The 23,252-nt window shown below is 49.2% G+C and overlaps 1 protein-coding gene across 1 annotated transcript; it reads left to right on the top strand.

Moving 5' to 3' along the window:
- Positions 1-1,469: 1,469 nt before the first annotated feature.
- On the top strand, positions 1,470-9,869 carry GATSL2 (GATS protein-like 2). Its single transcript, XM_010186610.1, has 5 exons — positions 1,470-1,589; positions 2,175-2,285; positions 3,609-3,691; positions 5,144-5,238; positions 9,526-9,869. The coding sequence occupies exons 1-5, from the start codon at positions 1,507-1,509 to the stop codon at positions 9,589-9,591; spliced, it is 438 nt and encodes a 145-aa protein (XP_010184912.1). The 5' UTR covers positions 1,470-1,506; the 3' UTR covers positions 9,592-9,869.
- The last annotated feature ends 13,383 nt before the right edge of the window (positions 9,870-23,252 follow it).

The raw sequence follows: 23,252 nt of genomic DNA, 5'->3' as shown, positions 1-23,252 counted from the left end.
TCAGGGTGATTGAAGTCCCCCATGAGGACGAGGGGTTGTGAACATGGCACTGATGCTATTTGTTTGTCGAGGGCCTCATCCACTCGGTCTTCCTGATCAGGTGGCCTGTAGCACACCCCCACTATGATGTCTCCTTCCCCTGCCTTCCCTCTAACCCTGACCCATAAGCACTCTGTAAGCTCCTCACCCTGCCCCAGGTGGACCTCCATGGACTCCATAGAGTTGAAAGTCTGCCTCCTGCCTCCCTTCAGCATTTTGGTGAACGTTTATCTTGCTGTAAGGTAATAAGCGATCTTGACGTGTGCCTGAATCTAACATAGTTTAGCCAAGGATTTGAGTAGGTCCTTAACTTTCTGAGCAATGCTGATGAGCTTTGCTGAATTTGAGCTTTTTAATGGTAGTTTCACATCTCTAGGGGAGACATACCTTTTATGGAACAGATGGTTAATACACAATTCATTTCAGTTGCAAAAATAACATTGTCTGTAGCCCATACTTCCACGTTTCAACATTTCAAAGGAAAATGGCTTCTATAAAAGCTTGTTTAATTATTGCAGTGATTGATGCACAGAGAATTTTGTTGTTCACCTTTCACACTTCAGCACCAGTCAGGATCAAGGCCAGTGTCAGCTCAGGGCTATACAGAACCTTAGGATGTTTCCAGTCTAGAGGCACACGCATGAAGCAAAGGGCACGATCAGGAAAAGGAGCTACTTAAATACATGTGTTTACCTACACACCTATGTGTGATTTTGTACCTATAACCAAACAAAGCAGGGATCAGTTACTATGAAGTGCCACTCAGCCTTGTCACTCAATAGCTATAAATCATCTTGTTTAAGAAAATGAGCCTTATACAGAACGCGTGAAGGAAGGGCACACTGAAATGCACATTGATTGTACACAGGTATGCAATTTGCTGTGTTGTTGCTGTATTTAATAGTTGCATGCCTAAATACTGGTTGTTTCTTAGCTGCTGGCTGCAAACGTGTTTGCCAAAGCTGCTCTATGTCAGCTGGATTTTAATTTTTGTAGATATTATAGCAAAATAGACACCCGGAAAAGAGGGTGTACTGCCAGCAACCACAGCCAGAGAAGTGCCTTCCATAGCCCTACCTTATAAATGGTGGAAGCCTGAACTTATTTCTACAATAAATAGAAAGGAAGTTGGCACCTCCTTTAGCTGGCCCTTTGTCTCCTGTGGATGCACCTCATGGCCTGAAAGCCCCCAGCCCCTCCATGCAGGGCAGGGTTCTCGGGATGATGTCATCCTATGCCCTGGGGAGGACATCGCAAACGCAGGTTGTCCCCAGGCTCCTCGGTCCCTGTCTGAGAACCAGCAGGGCTTCAGCAGTGAGGAACTTTCCTACAAACACTGTCAGTTTTCTCTGCAGCCGGTGCGTGGATAACACATCTGGTGGGACGTGGCTTCATAGCTGTGTGTGTCTGTGTGTGTCTCTTTCAGTTCAGAGGCCTGTCATTCATCCCCTTTCCAGTCCAAGTAATATGTTCTGCGTCACCAGCCTGGATCCAGATACCCTTCCCGCTGTTGCTACACTCCTAATGGATGTCATGTTTTACTCCAATGGGTAGGTCCTGGCAGGGAGACAGGCTCCCGGGGGAGGTGTGGTCTGTGTCAGAAGGCACAGATTCACGTTGCTCCTCCAAGATGCCCAGGGGTCTGCTGAGGCCTTATGCTGCTGTGGTGCTTTGTGCTTAGGAAGGGAGGTTTCACAGGCTCAAGAGGGTTGTCCTGGCAGGTGGAAGCCGAATAGGAGATTGAGGGTGCCCAAAGACATCCATTAGCTTTAGAAAGCTGAGCCTTTTCAGGTTTAAGCTAAGAGTAGCGATGTGATCCATGTGCTTCATATCCCCGTACGACTGGAGGATGTACAGCTGGCTGTGCTGATGCCCACTGATGCCTGTGGCTCCTGGCCCACAACCTCCTGCAGGAGGACATTGGGCAGAGAGAGGAGAGTTTTGTCAATTGTGGGGACTGGCATTTTTTCCCCTGCAAAGTCAAAAAAATGAAAAGCAGTGTAATGTGACAGGACTCAGTGTCACTTCCCTAAGTCGGTGTATGAACATTTCTGGTTTCAGTGTCTGTATCTGCTTTAAAAGCCTTCCTTTGCTCTTCCAGCTGGAGTTAATGTTGTTCTCTTCTGTTTCTTCAGAGTAAAAGACTCAGTGGTGGGCAATGAAGACTCGGGACATATTCGCTTTTTCTCCTTTTCTCTCATTGAGGGTTACATCTCCTTGGTCATGGATGTCCAGACACAGCAGAGGTGAGCTTTGGTCTTAGGGTCTCCAAAAAGCACCCAAGACGTTTTCAAAGGAGCAGGAAGCAGCTGATGCCCCTACATGTTAATTACTGGGAGCCTCATTGCGTGGGTGTCCTGTGCCTATACACCCTGTCACTTTGCTGAGTGAAGTCTGGCATGTTAGTTCCAGCTCCCGAATTTTGGGCTTGTCTGTCCAATCCCTCAGTGAAATCAGAAGCCAGTGTAATGTAGGGTTGTCTCATTTTTGAAAGAGGTACACTGGAGCAAAATTATTTTGACATTTTTATTCCATTGTTCATTAGTCATGCTTTTAAGAGCAAAAAAATAATAAATAGTGGTGTACATGGTTGAAGTCTTACTGGTAAAGCCGAAAGTAGGGCGAGGGCCTCCCACCTTTCTTTTCTACATGGCTGGGATTGGTGCAGTCTCGTAGTGATGATGACAAACTGAGTCATCCCTGTGCAGCAGGAGCCCATGACTTGTTTGGCCAGGAGGAAGTCAGCGAGGAAGCAGCCATCAGCCTGTTTGTGCTACTGCAGCATCACATCACTGGAGTCGCTGAGGTCTGGGGGCTCGGCAGGAGGCTGGCCGAGATATGATGCATGGATTTGCTCTTGACACACGGTGCACTGTTTGGGTTCGATTCTTGCCTGCCATAGGAACTTGTTTTGCAAACTGTTAATTGCCCTCTTGAAAGTTTCTTCTACCTTGGAGTAAACCTCTGTCGAGAGGTGCTAGAGGGTTGAAGTGGCAGCCCAGTGCTTGGGGAACATGAGTGGCCAGTTCCTTCTCTGTCACAGATGCCTGCTTGACCTTGGGCAAGGCTCTTGGCCACTGCTCTTCTTTCCACTGCTAAGGAATGGGGATCTCTGCAGGGATCTCAGGGACCTCCCAGGGCTGATATGGAAAAAAGCACTGATGAGGCTTAGATACAAAAACAGTGGTCATTGTTCACGTGCTAAGAATAGGTATGGAAACATATTCTGTCCCTAGGTGTCCCTAAGTGCAGCCCAAATCAAGCCTTCAGATTAACAAGTCTTGACGTTTATAAAGCTGGGACACGGGCCTGTTTCTCAGAGTTTTTTTTCTGTGCCTCTCTGGGTGCCTGTGCACCCTTCTGGCATCAGATGCTGGTTTACCGTGGGACATCTGGAGGGGCAGGCAGGTGCATCTGTCTTCAGTTTTCTCAGTTTCACCGAGCTGCTGCTGTTGCAATTGTTGGCTTCAAGCAGCGCAGGGATACAGGAGCAGCAGCATCCCTGCAGGCAGAATCTGACACACTGCTGGATTTTAATTGCCACATTTGGTGCTCCTTTTCTTTTACAGATTTCCTAATAATTTGTTGTTTACAAGTGCATCTGGCGAACTCTGGAAGATGGTGCGGATTGGTGGGCAGCCTCTTGGCTTCGGTAGGTAAACATTTGGGGGATCAGTTGGTGCACAGGTAGTCAGTCACCTCAGGGCCTTCAAGGACGATGGAAAAATCCATCTGAGGCTGAGGCTTTTTAAGAGCTAGCAGCTTAACATGACTTTGCAAGCTGAGATTTTCCAAGAGCAGGAGTCTGACTCCTACCTAATAAGTCAGACTTCTAAATATACTTTGGAAAGTGCTACAAGCTTGACAGCTCCATCTACTTTGCATTAATCTGCTGGACTTTAGAGGTAGCTACAGCTGGGTCTCTGTTTAAAGAGAAAACATGGGCAAAAAGATGGCATGGGAATGCGTTGTAGATTACTGAAATCAGTGGTCAGAAGGCACTGTGGTACTGCAGTGCAGTCCCTGGGCATCTCCCTGGCTTTAGTAGATTTAGTGTAGATTTATAGCAGTTTCAGAGGGAGTTCTGTTCATAGACCTGGTTCCCATCCAGTGCTGCTAATGTTTTCTCTACTCACAAGAATATTGTACCTAAGTAGCACAGAGCAAATGTTTCACATCTGCAGAAGTGATCTTGTTATTTTTAGGAGTCTGATCTGAATACTGTGACAAAGGCCTGATATTCAGAAAGCACTGGGGCTCCTTCCCGTGGTCTCTGATACAGTTACCAAATCCAGGCTTCAAGAACGTTTCTGGAAAATGTTTGGGCATTTTTTTACATTTCATTGCAACTTCTACACTAGACGACCAAAAGTAGCAAGGTGGAAATGTTCATGCACCTTCTCTTTATGTATCTTAGAGGCAAAATATATAGAAATAGCATGGTATTTGTCATTGATGGGCCATCAGGATATCTACCAGTTCCCTAAATATGTGATGTGCAAATATGTTAGCTTGCAGTCAAGTTGAAATGTTCGCTTTGGTTCAGTGAAACTCAGATTTCACCTAGAAGAAATGTACCATTGATCTGTGACAAACAGGACAGATGAATCCTTTGAATTGGCCTGAAATCTTGTCTCAGGGGTTGTGGTCCAGAAACCGTGTCCAGGCTGACCAGCAGGTCAGCATCTCCTCTCCCAGAGATGCAAAGAAAAGTGTTCAGTAGCAACTACTAAAGAGAAAAATGGAAGTTAAGGGTATATGAGACTGGTTTTGTTGCTTCCTTCCTGACCGTCATTAATCGACTTTCTTTGGACCTCTGAAGATCATTCCAGTTCTAATGTTTTGTGCTTCTGGGGGAATTACATTTCTTTGCGACAAAATAAAGGCAATAAAATCAGATGTGCAAAGTATTGTCGTGGCCAAAGAGCCTGATTCTATGAGAAAGACCACATTTTGCTACAATGATCTCTTCTGGTTGAAGATCTCTGCCAGGGTTCTTCACACACTGCTCCCTGTATAGATGTGGAGCTGGTGAGATCCAGGAGTTCTGCAGGAATCACAGGTGGTGTTCAGACAATGATTGATTTTTTTATCTCCTCCACAGATGAATGTGGAATTGTTGCTCAGATTTCTGAGCCTTTGGCCGCAGCCGACATCCCAGCCTACTACATCAGTACATTTAAGTTTGATCACGCGTTGGTGAGTACCAAGACAGCTTCTTTGGAATAGGGGAGATCTTTTCCCTGGGAGAAAACTCATAATGAGAACAGTATTTCCCATCTACAGAGGTCATTGCTCTGATGTAGCCCAGCTGATAGTTCTCTACAGCCTCCTGGCTGTCACTGCCCTGGGTCAGAGGCTCCTGAACCAAGCCCAGCCCTACCCCAAGGCAAAGCTGTCTTAGCAAGTGTCACTCTTGCAAAGGGCTCCTCTCAGTCCTCAAAGACTTGCAGCAGTGAAGACTTCACCATCTCCCCGATCAGTCTCTTCCGCTGTGTCACTGCGTTTATTAGAAACAGCCACAAACCCTCTCCATTTTCCTGCAAGTATAGTCAGAGGCCCCAGACTCTCAGGAGGGTGCCTTTGTGTGGGGGGAGGTTTTTGGAGAATCTCCCAATAGCAGACCTCTGCCTTCGTCTCTTGGTACCTGCATGGCCAAACCTTTGTGTTTTGAGACCATCTGTGAGTCCAAATTGACTCTGCTGTCCCTGCATCATCCTCCTCATGGTGTTGACCTTTGCTAAAATAGCAATAATTGGCAGCGCAGCAAGGGAAGGAGAAGGTGTTGCTGTGTTTGATCTTGTGAGTGCCCATATGCAGGTACCGCACAGTCAGCATTGTGAGGGTCTTGCCATTTGTGCAGGGGTCTCTTCTCTTTTATACTGGTGGATGTTTTACCTTCTAGATCTACCTCTTCTTTGCCTGTATAGGTAATACTTAAAAATGAGTAGTTGCCCTGAAAATGGAAATTTGCTATGCCTGTAGCCACAAACAGGATGGGATTTGACTTGAGCTCATTCCCCAAGTCCTGAGGGCAGGAGTTGGTAGCCCGTGTGCTAGCAGAGCTAAGAAAACTCAGCTGCTTTGTGCTTTTCGGGTTTTTTTCTTAAATGTGCCCTTTATTGAACCATAGTTCTCCTTTCATCACTGTAAATTCCCTGCTCAGGCCCTGCTTTTGACCTATAAAAGCTCCAGTGAATTCAAGGAGGGCTTTTATTTTCAGCTAATTACTTTGAGTTTTCACAGTTGATGTGAACCATTTGCAGCCTATGGGTCATGTGTGTAAAGAGAAGAAGTAAATATTATTCCAGATAGTAAAGGTCAAAGTGTTATATATGTTTGTCTTACTTTCTTGAATATTAACTGTACTGATAAGATAAGCTAATAAAACACCATTTTAAAATCAATACTGTTAGCTTTGCCTCACATTCCTACCCGTTGTTGTGGCCCCAGGTGCGGGCTTTCTGTGCAGAGCACAGGTGCAGAGGGCTTCTGGTTGTCAAGCAGTATCTGGAGAGCTCGGCCCTGTCAGTTGATAGAGATATTTCACTTCAAACTTGTGCCGTATGATTGTGATGACTCTGCAGGCAGCTCCGCCTTTTAAAAGCATCTCACCCCGCTGCATCTGAGCCTGGCAGATCCCTGCCTCGAGCAGTTGACAGGGTATTGCTTGGACCATGCACTAAGGATCTTCCTTAGGAAAATCAGCTTTAGTATTTCCCTTGCTACTTGCTGTTTTCTTCTCTCGCACCATCTGGATGGTGCTATCCTAGCCGTCAAGCCCTTCCACCAGAATGTGTTGAATGTTGGTGCATTTCAAGCACTCCTCGGCTTGACTTTGCTCTGGGCATGGTGGCTGGGCTTGCTGGCTCTGGATTAGTTTTGTTAATCAAGACCCTCACATCGATTTTGTCATGTTTTCCCTAACTTTGCTACCTAGACACTTTGACTTCTAGTGACATTTCTCAAGGTCTGTGTGCACCTTGAATCCTTTCCCTATGTCCTCCATTTCTTTCTTTAAGGTTGTTCAGTACTTGTCAACAATTAAAAGTGCCTTATAAGAGCTCGTTGTTCCCTTTGACCGGTTTTTTCTCTTGTGAATCTTAAGGTGTTTTTTGTTGCTTAACTTTTTATTTCACCTGGCTGTTAATACTCAGGTCTTCACTGTAGAATCTTGCTCTGGAAATCAAGACCTGCTCTTGAGAAGAAATCCTTCTGTGCGACAGTGCAGAGATGGGAACCTCCAGGTGTCTGATGTGTCCCCTGGGTGACATGAGGTCGGGTTGGAGAGAGCTACGGTTTCCAGCTCCCTCTAGAGAGGACACGTGAGAAGTGTCCCTTTTCCCTTTCCCAGGTGCTGCTCTCGGTGCCTCCTGCTTGGAGGCGTCTTGCTCTTCCTCACCAGCATTTTGTATGTCATAAGGCCAAAGCAGTATCTGGGATGTAGTTTAGAGCTTTACTTTTCCCTTCATGGTAGATGCTTTGATCTGCCCTCATGTGAACATTTTGCACCATTTTCCCTGGGCTAAGGATCTTTTCTATGGGGCAGAAAGGGGTAGGACTTCTCCACTGGGGCATGCTGGGATGTATCCTACAAATCAAAACTGTTCACACATCTGTCTTGGAGAAAATCCAGCCCAAACGTTTGCGGTATGATTGATACAATTCCCTTGATGTTAAGACAGTTCAGCGTTTTGCAGTGAATGAAGGTTCAGCCCATTCTGTGTAAGTGAGGAGGTGGGTCTGTGCAGGTCAAAGCTGGGGAGCCAGAACTGGCCGGTCTGAAGGAGCGTCTGGAGAGACTCACTGATCATCTGCTGGGGCTGGCTAAGAAAATGGGTTTTGCAAAATTGATTCCTATGTCTTTTCTCATTATCTTCTGGAGAAACAGAGTCATACAGCTTCTCCCACTGCAGTATTCAACATACCAGGGAAAATGATGGAGGGGAGGCAGTGAAGAGTCGTGTCTCAAAGTCCTGTTCTCTGTGGTAGAGGTTTGTTGGGGTTTTCTTCCTAACCCAGAGGAATTTGCTGTATGGATGTTTTAAGATTATTTTCTTCCTTTCCCAGCTGACTTTTGTTCACACTTCATCAGAGTTAGCTGCTCCTATTCCATCATTCCCATTGGAAAATTGAACATTTTTCTTATTACATCTCATGGGGGTTTTGCCTCAGTTTTGTAAAGAGCCTTGCAGAAAATCACAGTCCAGTTGTATTTCCACTCTCTGAGCTCTAGAGGGTGTCCAGTGAATCCAGGTATTGTGCTCCTGGCCAAAGGCTCGTATCTCGCAGAGGAGGCAGTCCCCTCTTCAGTTTACTTAACGTGAATAATTTTGGCTTCTTGCAGCAGCTCACAGATAATTTCTTTTTCCCTCAGTCCCCTTTCCACTTTCCAAGAGCTGTTAGCTGCCTGTCCCCTGAGTGTTGTCTTGAGTTTATGTCATCGTCAGATGCCTCTTTTCTCTCTGGTGTAACTTGTGATACTCTTTTCTGTTGATGACAGTCACTCTGAGATCTTCTGCATCTTCTGTCACAAGGTTTTTTTCTTGCAGTAAGTGTGAAAAGACACCCACTAATAATTTTGTATAGGGACTTCTACGGTTAAGTCCCATCACAGGATGGACAAAGTTCAGATACTACACCACACCATCTGGGACACTCCACCACAAGCAGACTTCTCTTCTTCCTTTGATGGACACGTTCCCCCTGTCACCAACATGGGTCTCTCCACCCACACTTATGGGTCCCAAACCTGTAGGATGCGCTGGAAAGCTTCATGGAGCCCTTAGACAGCCACATAAATCCATCAGCGCAGGCACCTTGCATGAGTGAGCTCCTGGGGTACAAATGCTTTGAGGCATAAATCAAATCTCTGGAATATATGTGGTGAAATGAGTCTTGGACCTTTACCTGGGCAGCCCCTTCCCTCCTCTCTGCGAAAGGTGTGTGGGGAGTTGCAAGAAGTAAGGTGTTTTTTGGACAGGCAGTGTCTCTCTTGAGCCAGACCCAGCACTGGAGCAGTGATGGCACTGAAAGGGTTCTCAAGTTTTCTGTTGCCCAACTGTGGTCCCAGGTGGGACCAGCTGCTCCTCCGTCTGCCAGGGCCAGGGAGCAGGGCCAAGAGGGGAGGTGGCACACGACCATCCATGCAGTCAGCGTTTCTCACCCCAGCCAGGTGCTTTATCAATGAAAGAAAGGGAAAGGAGGGGAGAGGAAGAGAAGGGAAGGAAAACTGCAGAGCAGTTGCCTCCCCACGAGCACCCACAAAACAGGCAGGCCCCACTCGCCGCATTTGCTCCAAGGGTTACCACAGGAACTAGAGGATTCCTCTCGTAGGTGGAGTCCTTTCTCAGTGGAGTTCAGGTGTCCATCAGCAAAGTACTTGGCACCTGGGGACTGTTCTGGCTTCGTCTTCTGCTTCTCCTTTCCTCATCGTCCTTCCCTGGCTTTTGCTAGAGCGTGACCTTTCTTTTTGTTTTCTTGCAGGTACCTGAAGAAAATATAAATGGTGTGGTCAATGCACTCCAAGTCAGTCAAGCTGAAAAGCATTAGAGATCTTCTGAGCTGGTTCCAGATGCTTTTTATTATTATAATTATTATTATTATTATAATTATTATAATTATTATTATTATTCTTTTTTTCTCACAGTATTTCTTGAAAAATCTGATTCCAGAGAGTGACATGAAAAGAGACTGTGGAAAGTTGAGCAGAAACAGCTCCAATAAGCCTTTGTTTTTATTATTATCATTATTGTTATTTTATTAAATTTATGAATGAGGGGCAGGAGGAAAGGGAGTTCAGACAGTTTCCTGATGTTCAGCTCCAAGGGGAAGCGTAACCTGCCCCTGTTCTCAGTGTGGAAGGAGCTGCCTGGGGATGCCCGTGTCTCCCCGAAGCACGGTGGCACGTATGGCCGCGTGCACAAGCGCTTTGCCAAGAGCTTCCCGACACGGCTGGGATGGACGGGGTGCTTGCTCAGATCAAGCCCTGAAACCGTAAACAAAATGAAATGTGGAATTAAACGGAAAAGACGTCAAGTAGTGCTGGCTTGTCTCCTCGCGTCAGACTTCCTGAGGACTGTCCGTCATTGTGTACGTTGAGATAGGATGGGAATTGGGTTCTGTTTCCCCTGGCAAAACTGTGTGGTGTTGGAAAAAGGGAAAAGAGCCAAATTATTTGGATTTCCCCTTTTCCCTTTCTCCCAACAGTAAAAGCCTGGCTGCTCTGAGAAAATCTGGGCAGGGGAAGCATTGCTCTGGCCCACCCCTGGCAGGTGGTGCCACCCAGACTGCTGTATGCATTGAAACTTGCCTGGTTCAGCTCAGTTTTCCCCAGTATCCTTCTGCCGTGTCTCCTGCTTCAGGGCAGCTGCTGTCTCCTCATCCCATCAGAGCTGTCCCCCAGCATCTCTTCTCCTGTCCCCATGGGCTTTTTCACATCCATTTTGTACACACGGGGACATGAAGCATTGGCCAAGGTCCCTGAGTACTGGCTCCTGCGCATCCCAAGCCACCTTGGCCAAGAAGCACAGCAGGTTGTCCCCACCAGGGCCAGGAGGGTGCTCAGGGTGGAAATCACTGCCAGCTGGGGACTTGACTCCCAGGGCTTTTCCGTTCCGTTCAGTGGGCACCCCTTCAGAAGCAGAACAGTGCTGAGAACGCATTAAACCCTAGGCGTGTCCTTCTGGTCCTGTCACGGGAAGATGATGTCGGCTTTTTCCATGAGGCAACAGGAGTGTTTGCTCCTGGCGGAGCCAAAGCTGCAGGCACCAAGGCTCCTCATGCCCACGGCCGCTCCCAGCACGTGGCAGTCAGCAGTGACTTGCGCTGGGACATCAAGTGTCCCCTGGGTACCCGCAGTCTATGCCATGCTGTGACCGTGTCGTGAGGGCTGGTGGAAGGGAGAAGCTGTCTGCAGAGGACTTTGCTTTTACGGTTAGGAGTCCAACGATGTCTTGAATTTCCAGACTTCTTTCCATTTTGTTTTTGCTGTGAAGAAATTGCAGGACTCATGGTTTTAATGAAGCCTTTCCAGCTGGGCTTAAGAGCCAGCCTCCAGCATGGCTTTGCTGAGGCTGTGCCTGGCAGGTTTGAGCCAGGGTTTTGCATTCATCTGGAGGCAGTAAGCAGGCATCTGAGATCATGCCACAGGCACAGTTTATACTGGTGTGTAGGACATGCATACACACACGCGCTGGCTAACTGCTCGCTGTTTAGTTCTCCATTCCCGGTACTGGAGGGCTGTGGTTTCTGGTGGTGTTGGACCTATTGAGTTTCAAATCTTTCTGATTTTTAATCAGTGGGATATTGTGTGGGAGCTTGACAGGGATCAGAGCATCCACAGGAAAAAGCATGGTTAACTTTCTGTTGTGGGACCTGAGTTAAAGCATCCCTACTGAGAAGCACTGAGGCACATGTTTAATGCTTCACTGAAGTTTTGCTGTTGTTTTCCATGGGTTTTCAGAATTGCCCCATGATACATTACATTCACTCCAGATTTCTGGGGTAAAGGTTTGTTCCAGGTGCAGCACCATGCGTTGCAGGGTGTTTGCTTGGAAAGATGCTCTGGGCTCCTGCCGCGTGCTGTAGGGCTGTGAGCCCAGGCTCTGCAGTGCAATATTGGAAAGCACTTGGACACGTTTTAAGTGACCCTGCACAGCGTGACTGGCAGCGAGCAGAGCTGAAGGAGGTGGCGGAGTGGTTGGTAGCTTTTTGCCACGTAAATAGTTGAAGGGTTTTTCCTTGGGGTGGCAGATTGAGGTGGACTGTGCGGGATTTTTTCAGAGAGGGGTACAAGCACATTAGTTGGGGTGCAGCTGCTGAGTTGCCAGCCAGGCTTTCCGGTCGGCCGAGCCTGAGCTTTCCCTGTGTGCGTGGTTGTGTCACCAGGACAGGGTCGTCTTTGTGCTCCTGGGTCTTGTCAACCGTTGGAAAATGATGATTTAGCCACTTTCTGTGTTGCCCTCTGCATGTGCTAGTGCTGCTTTCTGAGGACTGCAGCATGTGCAGCACTTGAGACAAGCAACAGCTTTCCTGAGCCTTAAGAGAAAGTGAAAAAGATTGTTTTGTTTTGTTGTTTTTTAGCTTTGCACTCGGGCTGATTTTTTTTCATTTAAATTTTCCACTTCTTTTCTTAAGGGAGTCAGCCCTAAATTTGTGAAATCTGTAGATGTCTTTGGGGTGTTTGAAAACTTCACAAGTAGGTTGATGTCCTGGCACGAGAAAGTTGGCCTGAAAAACTCACCAAGTGTCAAGACTCTGTCTCTGCCATCGTCCTTGGCTTCCCCTTTTCATTTCCTCTTGTTTTGTCCTGAGAACCCAGAAGATGGTTTCAGACAACTTAGGGTGATTGGATGCTTTCCCTTTAGTGTTCCCCACATCACTTCACTGGTGGGAACTGAGTTCCTCCAAGTTTAGCCAGAATTTCTGAACTCTGAACCAGAGTAGAAGGGCAGTCGGTCGGGTGTGTGATCAGGATCAGCGCAAGCTCTTGCACTGGTGCTGCATGTGAGACCTTCACAGGATAGGGCAGGACAGGGTCTGTAGAGGCTTTGTAGTAGTAATAAAGTAGTAATAATCATAATATAACACTACAGTGTAAGCTCGAAGCAGTGGCTCTTAAAGCTGCTCGACAGCTCCCGCTCTCCTGGCACCTGGCCTTTGGGGCAGGGAAAAATTGAGGAGTCTTTTTTTTAATGCCTTATGATAATAATGTCTCTGAGCATCCCTGGCGTTGTACTGTTGGATGCTATGTGGATAAAAGGAGGAATCTGTCCTAGTGGGACGTCTTCGGCCGGGCCTCTGCATCACTGGGAGCCTGGGTCCCCCCGGCTCCTTGCTGCCTCAGTGCCCAGCTCAGCTCCGGGCGTTGCATCTGGCCGCGGCTGATGGGGGATCACCCGCACGCTGAGGGTCCCCCCCAGCCCCTCGCCTCCTCTCGTTACACAAAAATTCACCAAACAGCGAAAGGCAAAAAGCGTTTCCAGCCCCGCAAGGAGGGGTGGGCAGGGGAGGAGGATGTAGCCCTCCCGCACCCTCCTTGTTTCTCCGAGGCCTTTGTTTTCTTAGAAATTTAAACCTTTCTCATGTTGTGTGTGTTACTATGTAGGTTTTTGTCTTTTTTCCCCCACTCCAATTAGATTTTGGCTGCAAATGCCTTTCTACTGTGCAAGTGTGTTCATATGTTCATAAAATTGTATAGTGTTTACACAGAAATACTTAGTATGTCTCTATTGTACACATATATAAATACTTGTGTTTTCTGTTCCTATGGCTATATACTGTACATAGCGTATATACTTGAGCAATATAGGTTAATATATACTGTGTGAGTACATGTGTGTATATTCAGGCACACACTCTTTGTGTATATATATGTATTAAGTGCTGTATACACACATTTATTCACCATGTATTTTTAATTCAAGTATATAGGCAATATGGATACTTAACTAAGTGACTACGTTCTCGGGATTTCTCTACATGTTTTTGGCAAAGAGCAGCAGCGGAGCTAACCTGGAGCAAAGCTGGGGCTCCTGTGCTTGCTGGGGTAGGCAGAGACCCACGCCGATCTGCAGCATTGCCTTTTCCTGCCTGCTTCAGAAACGCCTCATTCCTCCTCAGTTTGGTGCCTCAAGCTCAGAGCCTGTAGGAAAGTTGTTCCTTTTTCTTCACGTTTAAATTGCCGTCTTGCATTGCTTCAACCTGCCAGTAGCGATGGTTCGTTTGCAAACTGCCTGCCCAGACCCGGGGGTTTGCAATGAGGCTTCCAGGTGCCACAAGCACTGAACCGGTGCCTGTGCCGCCCGCTCGAGTTGAGGCCAGGTCCAGGCACCAGCTGCAGGGAGCCCTCCTGGACCTCCAGCTCTTGAGGTCTTCGGGGTGTCCTGGCCTTGTTTCCTCATTTCCTCTGGAGCCGGTTCACGGTGGCACTCCCAGCTTCTCCATGCAAGGTTTCCTGCTGGATGTCTCCGCTGGTGGCTCGGTGGCCAGAAGGCAGCCCATGGTTAAGACAGAGCGCTGGTGGTTATGGGGAAACTCTCACTTGTTGGCCTGTGAGGAGCTTAAATTAGTTGGTTTTAAATAGATGGAAGTGTTGGAGGGTCTTTTCCTGTTACAAGTAAGAGAACCCGGTTGTTGGAAGTGTGTGGTCTTAGCATCTCGTCCTCAGACATCTCTGCTGACCAAGAGAGCTGTAGGGTCCAGACAGGGAAAGCATTTTACCTGCTGCTGCTTTTATCAGCACTTTCAGGTTGTTGATTTTCAGCCTGCCCTGTAAACACATCCTTGCAGTGGTTTGTGCTGCTTTCTGTTTCTTTTCAGACATGGAAGTCGGTTTGGTTTTGCAGTGTGTATTAATCTCTCTTGCATAGGGAGGCCTTAATGGAAGTATTTGGGTTTGCTGGAGCCTGAGATTGTGGTACCTGCAGCGGGTGACATTAGGATTAAGACAGACTTAATGGCAGTGCCATTTATAAAGAGCACCCATCACACAAACATCCTGCAGCTTCTTCCAAAGGTATTTTCAACTCTGAGCTCAGTGTTACCATTCCCAGGGGCACAGGTAGACATTGCTGGTGGTCAGGCATGAACCAAACCTTGTCTCTAACAGAAAGCTTTTTGGTGTCAGACCCTGCTTGCAGGGTTGCAAATGGCACCGAGCAGTGATTCACTGTTTTAGGACGTGCCATGCTGAGCAGGCCTGGGGAGTTTTGGGACTGACACTTGAAGGAAAATGTTACTGGGAGGTCATGACTGCTTTAGCCATGAAAAGCGTCCAACAGAAGTTCATCAGGTTTAAGTTTTTCTGAAGAATGACGTTTTGTCCTGCGGGTGCTGGGAGGGGAACAAGGCAGTGCAGCGCACGGGGATGTGGCAGAGGAGGTTGCTCAGGCTCCAGCGTAGCCCTGTGAGCACCCAGTTGTGTTCCTGATGCTCTTGGTGCTCTCGGCAGCGTGCAGACACCTGAGAGAGGCGAGGCAGAAAGCAGCTCTGCTCAGAGACTGCACAGTGTGTGCAAGGTGTTGGCAGGGGTGGATTTGCCACCCCCAGACAGGGGCTTCTGACATGTCCCTCCACCGGCTACCCGGTGCGGTGACCTGCGGTCTCACAGGGTGTCCCTGGGTTTGATAGTGCGACTCTGCCATCCCATGAAGGTAGGGAAGCTGTTTGGGACATTAGAGGCTAAATTGCATGTGTTTGAGCCGGGTCTGGCTCTGAAAGAAGCTGTTTCCCATCTCTTCTTAGCTTTTGCTGTACAATGCTTGGTCCTTTTTTCTCCTCTTACCAAGGGCCAGCCTCCCTGGTGTAAGCCAGCACTGCTGGTACTGCCCCACTGCAGCAGGGCCACGGCTTCAGTCCAGGCTGACTTGCTGCAGCCGTGGTAGTGGCCCCAGTTTCTCTATTCCTGTTTCTGCCTTGGCAGTTTGCACAGCTCCATGTGCGGCACTGAGGGGTCTGCAGAGGCCCCTGTTAGTGGGCAAGCTGGAAAGGGAAAGGGGAGGACAGCTGCAGTTCTGAGTGATGCAAAGGAATTTGTTTTGGTTTTCTTTTTTAGTTGTGCAAACATGAATGTACACGGTTTTGCTCATTGTTGTGAACTCAAAAGCGTTTTAATTCTTCTTTATTCTCTTTAAATCAAACAGCCCTCCTTTCCCTGCCCATCACCTCTGCCCAGCACCATCCTGGACGGGGTGGCACGAGCCCTCCCACACCCTCAGTGGTCAGAAAATCTCCCGATGCTCAGCCTTGCCCTGGGGGAAAACCCCCCAAGGGTCACTGCGTGTTTTGAGGTACTGGTGATGTTGGGCGCTGTGGCCAGAGGGGTTGGCCGCGTCCTTGTGGTTTTTCCTGTCCATGTACCCACACGTGCTGTCCAGGAGCACTGGGGCATTCAAACTCCTGTCTTTAGAGGTCAGCAAGTTGAGTAGAAGGTGCCAGGTCCCCTGTCAGCGCAGTCAGTGCTCTGAGAGCAAATGTTCCCGTCTTGGCACTGCATAATTGGTGTTTTCTGATCATGAAAAGGGAGAATTCCTCATTCAGGCCAAGCCTGAACGTCAGCTGCTGGCTCCCGAGCAAAGATGTCTCACAGCAGCATTCGATGATGGACAAGAAATCATTTTCTGATGAGGATTTCTTTTCTCTCTGTTACTGTGACTATTGTGGACATCTCCAGTAAGCAGCCTTAAGCATCTCACCTGTTCCAGCCCTGCCTGCAAATGACAGATTGAATTAAACTTTTATTACCTGCTAGAGAGTAAAACCCAGTAATCCTTTGCCAAATAGTATTTACATTTTATAGCATGTGCTGGGGTGTTTACATTGGCCGAGATGTGCAGAGCTGCCACCAGATTGAGATACCTTCTCCCTGTGAGCGTGTCTGTCTGTCTGTCTGTGCCCTGCGTGGGCCATGCGTACTGGGGCCAGCGATGCCCCCCAGGCATCCTGGCAGCATTGAGCCAGTACAGAAATGGGAGGGAAATGCATGACTGTGAATCCTGAGTTTCTCATCCCTTTGCCTCCTTCTTTATTTAATCACCATGAAGCACAGCTGGGTTGAAACCAGCTCCAGGTAGCAGAGGTGAGGGAAAGGACTGGGCTGTGCAACACCGGACGTGCACTGGAGGCTGATCAGCAAATCCCTGCTGTAGCAGCAATAGTCCTGCAGAAGCTCTGATGAGCATGGAGCAATGCACAGACCCTGTTTTAAGTAGGGGAAATAAAATAAATATGTATCAAAGAAAGTATATTCTAATTTTAGGGTGTGGATGTGCTGAGAAACATACCTCTTAGGAACATATATAGCCAAGATGTTCCTTGCTTGGTCTCTCTGAGGCAGCACCAGCCATTTCTCCTTCAGGCTGGGCAGATAATTTGTATCCCAGAGCCCAGGACGGGATGTTACCTTGTGATTGCAGATGACATTTGACAGCTTCTCCCTGCTCTGTGACTCCCCTGCAGAGGTGGCTGCACAAACCTGGGCAGCTCATCCCAGCTGAGAGCCCATGGCTTTCACAGCAAAGGTGCAGAGAGCAGCGGGGATGGCAGCCGCACGCCTCTGGCCCTGGCTGCCCAGCTTGAGCATGGCCAGCCCAGCTCAGCACTGCTCTGGGCTGTGGTTGCAAACCAGCTGCTTAATTCCCTGGGTTCCCTTGGGGTTTTTTGATGTTTTCATTGCTTTTTAGCTTTCTGCAGAATTTTGTAAATGAAATATGGGTGGATTTTGGGTTGGAGACGGGTGGAGTTCCCCAGCAGGAACCTGGCTGGATTGAAATGTTGAAATATCTCTGAGTGGAGTGGGAGCACTTTGCTCCCCTCTGCCTTAGCGCTGTCCCCTGCTTGTACTGGAGCAGAGCTGCTCAGCTACTGAGAGTCCCTCTCTGGGGAGATCCAGTGGTTTTACCAGTGTCCTCCCAGCACTAAAAGATGATGTCAAAATGAAAGAGCTCCTCCCATCCTTCATTTAGGGGAGCTGGTTGATTTATTTGCATCCCTGTGTGGATGTGGCAGAGGCAGTGTCTCTCTTGCACGGCACATTGGGGAAGATGCCATCAGAGGCTGGCTGTAGTTTGCACGCTTCCCCCCCCGGGCTTACCCCAGCTTTCTGCTGCTATCTCAGTGTGTTGAGGATTTGGAACCAGCTTTATGCAGTTACAGTAATAAGCCTTTCCTTTTTCCCCAAAGATTCCTACCAGCTCTTCTGGAACTTGAAAAATGGAGTTTTCCAAGTACCCGATGCCCTGGCCCTTGTGGGAATGCTGCAGGAAGCTCTCTGCCTGTTGGTGCAGTTGGTGAGCATTAAAGCTCCTTGAGGCCCGAAAAGAGCAGCTCAGCCCCGGTTGGTGTGAGACCACACCAAAACCTGGGAGAGGCTGCTCCAGGGAAGGAGTGGCATCGAGGTACAGCCCTAGCAAACAGAGCCCCTCGCCCTCTGCATCCTCGCTGCCCACACAGAGTCATTCCCGTTGGCTGGAAGGGGCCGTGGAGGGAGTTTCACTTCTGCTGAAGAAAACCAGCAGTCTCCTGGCTGGATCTGTGGTCGGTGGGAAGAACGTGTGTTTGTGTTGGTGCTGTTGAGCTGGGGCCAAGGCCAGTCCTGCTCTGGCACATGTGGGATGGGAGGTTTGGTGTATGAGAAGGATGGCTCTGCAGTAGGAGAGCCCAGTTTTTGCTTTTCCTGTTATGAAAAGACGCCGTCTGCTTTGTCTCAAAGACCTGGCTCCTAGAATTAAAAAATGAATTGTGCCCTCGTGGTCCCCAGACTCTGCCTGCTGGGGTCCCCTTGCAGCCCTGCAGGGCCTGAGCCACTTGGTCTCTGTTTTTCCTTCCTCTGGGTTTTTATTTGCTCTGCATTTGTGATCTGCTCTGGTAGCATGAGGTGACAGAGGAGCACGTTGGTGTCCGTGGGGATTGGAGGGGACTTTTGCAGCTCCCCAGGGGCACTGGAAGAGTATTTTCCTGGTGGTTGTGCTGGAGCAAGGGATCCAGCCCTGCCCCACAGCCGGGGCTGCCCTTGCCTCAAAAACCTCTCTGCTACTGCTGCTGCAAATACACACAGTAATCCCATGGCTGATGAGAGATGGGGTGAGGACTGCGTTCCAGTGCTGCTGGTGCCCGGCCTGGGGCCCTGGTGATGCAGAGGGTGGTGGCACTCGCCTGCCCAGGGCTGTGCTCGGGGTTACAGCCAGCCTGGTCCTGGCCCCGCTGCCCGTGGCTGGGTTACTCCTGGTGTCCCACCCCTGTGCACAGCCTGCAGGCTTGGACCTGGGGTTTGTGAGACACGAGGTCGAGGCAAGGGCCGTTGGTGGCAGCACGGTGGCAGCAATCTCACAGCACGTCCTTTGCCTCCTCCACGCTGCCTCCATGATGGCCAGGGATGGGGGCAGTCGTCCTGCCTACTCAAGTGCTTGGGACAGGCAGGGGAGAAGGCGACCCAGGGCAGTGACTCCGGCTTTGGATGCACTGATTCAGCCTTTGGAAGAGCCCGGCTCCCTCTCTCTCTCCATTAACTCCTCAGTAGCCACTTCCCCCCGTTTTCACTACAATGAGGGGCTGTGATGACCTCTGTTCAGTGAACATGCTCCCATAACCGAACTGTGCCAGCAGGTCCTGGTGGTGCTGGGATTTGGGGGAGGCTTCTCAGTGCCACAATGCCTGGGAAACGTGCTCTGGGTCCCCAGCCCCACCTTGCAATGTGTCCAGCTGTGGCGCCAGCATTGGTCATCTCCTGCTGGTTGGGCAGCGTAGGCACCCAGGAAGGTTCTTTTGGAGGGAGCATTGCATGGAGGGGCCTCATCGCCCTCACCGGTGCTTAGGGACTGATTTGTAGTTTGGTTCCTCTGGGCTGAAATCAGGTTCCTCCTGTCGCCCTGTGGAAGTCACGGTGCAGGTTTACACTGTAACTCCACTGCACTGGGCTCATTCAGAGTTGATGGGTAAGGGTCAGCACTTCCGTGGCTGTCATGCAGCACCACTTGATTGGTGTGTTAACTGGCTTGAACAAGACAAAGCATTTCTCTCTTTCTCCCCTTTTCTTTTGGACTTCAAGAGCCCAGATTTTCCCCAGAAGCCCAGGATGGCCGTAACATTGACCCAAATTTCCTAACGGCCAAGAGTGCAGAGAGGCTCCTGGTGCAGCAGCTGCCTGGCTCAGACCAGGGTCTGCCGCTCTGCTCTGGCTGCTTGGAAGGGTCATGCAGGGCAGCCTTGGGACGAAACACAAATCTTGAGGATCTTCTTCAGAGAAATTCTTTATGGATCATTTTTCTCTGTCACTGAAAGTGCCACTGCTGGCCTTGGACACCCACCAAACGGGCTGAGGTCAGGCTGGGCACCCCAAGCTCCTGCAGCTTCTCCTCCTTGCTCACCTCTGAGAAACCCCACAGGAGCCTTTGAGAGAGAAAGGGGGGAGGAGAGGAAAAAAAAGTGGGTTCTTTTGGTTTGTTGTTCCTTTAGTTACTAGGCTAATGCAAACTGACCTGGGAATGGGGCTGAGGGGTGGGGGGGTCCCACCCTGTGCAGGGGAGACCGAAAGTGTCGGTGGCCTCATGACAGCCTCTGCGGGGTGGGGGGGGGGGGGGGGGGGCACCGGGCCACCACACAGAGGGAGCAGGGGCAGCAGCTGAGGATCGATCGTGCTCTGGGCACCGAGTGCGGAGCTGAGAAGTGGACGCTTTGCTTTCCCAGCGAGTGCACATGCTGCTTTTCTTTGCTGGTCTTATGCTGAAAAGCTGAGATTTATGTACTGTATGGGGGAAAAAAACACCCAAACAAACAAACAAAAAACAGAAAAAAAAAATCCTAACGTTCCAAAATAAATGACAGTATATTTTGTACTTTGTAAAGTGTTAATTAAAATGAAAAAGAATAAAAAAATGAAACATACGCTGTCTGCTTTTGTACTGATCAAACTGATGAAAATAAAGCAGAGCTTGGCATTGTCTATAAGATGCAGTGCACTTTTTTGTGTGTGGTTTTTTGTTTCTTTTTCACCAACAGCCATGCTGGACCTCACTCCCACGTGCACCCATTTTGGAAGACGTCCCCGCGGCTCTCGGCTGTCTCAGACCCGTCACCGGGTGTATTTTACCCCCTCAGGATGGTACCCACCACCACCTTCTCTATTCTGCACTATTCTCAGGGAGCCACCAAGCCAGCCACATCTTACTCCCTCCAAATAAGGAGCTGCTGAGATCCCACTAGTGCATTTGCAAGACTTAAGTTTTACCTGCTCACAGAAGGTGAGAGACATTGTATAACCTATTTTTTGACTCTTCTGGTCAAGTGGAAGAGCAACCATGTAAGAATTTAGTGTGGGACTGTTGGTCTGGAATGCAGCTTTAATGCAGAGTGTTGCTTCAAGTCTTTAATCCATTAAAATTAATAAATAATCCATCAACATACGCACTGCCATCGAATCGCAGCATTGCCTGCAGCTACCTGCAACAGCAACTGCCATCTGAGGGTGAATCTGCAGGATTAAAGCTGCTAAACGGGCACCTGAGCCCCATGAGACCCTGCATGCAGTGGTGGTTCACATTTGTGGTGGGCTGGGGGGGTAGTTTTGTTTTGGGGGGTGTTTGGTTTTTTCCTTACTTGACCTGCTCAGGCTCATGCACAAGGACAGATGAACTCCAGCCCCCCTGTGCAAAAACAAAAAACACTCCAAAAAACCCCACAAAAATAGTTTCTGATGAGTCATGACAAAGCAATATTATTTCAGGAGTATTTCTGAATGCTTCAGGCTAGTTCCTAGCTCTCCAAGTCATTTGTTTTTGAAGGATCCCATCGAGAAACGCATTTGCTGTAATGTAGCAGGGGCCTAAAACAGTTTTATGGGCGTCCGTGTGTTTTGTTCCCAGTTCTGCAGGTTGCTGGCAGCCCAGCCCAGCCTCACCGTGCGGGGCCTCTCCTGCAGGGCACTGCTGGCAGCCCCCGGCTCCACGGACTGCAACAGGGAAGTTGGGCACGGAGCTCACCCTTCTCTCCGGCTGTGCTTGGAGCTGCGCACATACACCCTGCATGCAGGTCTTCTCCTGGACCACTTGCAAGCTGTTTGAAGCCAAACCCTACAGCATGGTGGTGTCTGGAGTGTGACTTACTCTTGGTAATCAATGCAAAATCAAGGTTATTTTAGTTCTAATTTGAGCTGCTCCCCACGTGCACCCCTGGCTCCTACCCCCTCCACTCACTGCAGGTGTATTTAGGGATGCAGGTGTACTTTGGGCTGCCTAATTTGCTACTCTGATAAACAAAATGGCACAAAGCTGCCTTCCAGCACATTCCTGTAAGGACCTGGGGTCATTACACTGCAGCGGAGCTCCTGCACCACCCTGGCCCAGTGGTCACAGGGGAAACAGCGTAAACCACTCAGGTTCTGGCTGGCTTTGACAGGTGAAGGAGGTGGGGGGAGCACATTTATTTGCCTATTTTCTGAGCCTTTTCTTCTTGAATGGAACATTTTTCTTTTAGTTATTTCCCAGATACAAAGCAGTACAGGGAGGAGCGCTGCTACAGCGATACTGTGACTTATGCCCAGTCTGGAAGTTCTCATCCGCATGCTCCAATTTTCCCATACCTAATCTGCCCCTGCCCCCCTCCCTCAATCTCCAACTGTATTTGGACTCAGTTTACCCCATCTCTGTGCTCCCCACCTTACAACCTGGCCCCAGGATGGCCCCGGGGCAGCAGCACATGCTGTCCAGGGAGATCTACGGCTGGGGGTGCGGGGGGGAAGGGGGAGGAGTTGTGTGTGTGGGCTGTGGTGACTCCATGCCACAAGGATAAAATGCACTGAGCTGCCCTCAGCCTATGAACGGAAGTAGTGCAGGCACCAGGAACAGCTAACAAGACCGAGAGAGCAAGGATGGGAAAATGCTATGAAAGAAAACAACCCTGAACTTTTTTCAGTGTAGTTTTTTTCTCTCCTGGTAGGCTTGCATGGCTACGCGGATCAGAGCCTTTGGTTCAAGGTACATCTGGCTCCTCTTCAGCTTTGAGGGTGCTGAATCTGTTTTGCAGTTGTAAGACTTTCGGTGTGGCAAGCTCTGTTGAAGCCAGAAGCCGTCAGCGTCCATCCTTCACCTTCTACAGAGGCTGCACTCACCTGGTGCACACTGGCTGTATGCCTACTGCAGCTGGAAGCTCTTCAAGGTGCTGCATCTCAGAGACTCCAGTCTCTTTCCTGTTCATTGTTACTTAGGTGCTTCTCATTCAAGAATGCCCACAGCCAATCAAAGTGCAAACACTCCCACTGCATTAAGTCACACAGCACTTCTATTTAAGGCTAAAGACCTTGCTGGCAACTAATTAACACACAGATTTTGCAATTTATTGCACAGCAAGACTGCAACACAACCAGGTATGACATGTCATTAATCCTCATCCCAGCTCCCCACAAGGCCCAGCCCCAAGAGGCATCAGGAGTATCTGAATTGCTGTCACAGAGCTGAGTGTTTCGAGTCCCATGTCGGGATGCACTGTTTCTCTGACAGAATGCATGACTTTATTCTTTGTGTGTTAAGTCCGTAAGGTTTCCTGCACATTTCTGCTGAGAGCTGGGGTCCTGTTCCAGCAAGTGAATCTCTGTTAGCCCACGTACAGTTCATGAGTGGTTCTCCTTGTTGGTCTTCTAGGATCCACTTACCTGGAGTCTGTGACATCTGCTGGACCTGAAAGCTCCTTCCTGCAGCCACTGGCACGGGGCTACGGGGTCT

This window comes from Mesitornis unicolor, unplaced genomic scaffold (genome assembly GCF_000695765.1).
Source record: "Mesitornis unicolor isolate BGI_N332 unplaced genomic scaffold, ASM69576v1 scaffold41246, whole genome shotgun sequence".
Classification (NCBI taxonomy): Eukaryota; Metazoa; Chordata; class Aves; order Mesitornithiformes; family Mesitornithidae; genus Mesitornis; species Mesitornis unicolor.
This window is presented reverse-complemented; position numbering and strand designations above follow the sequence as displayed.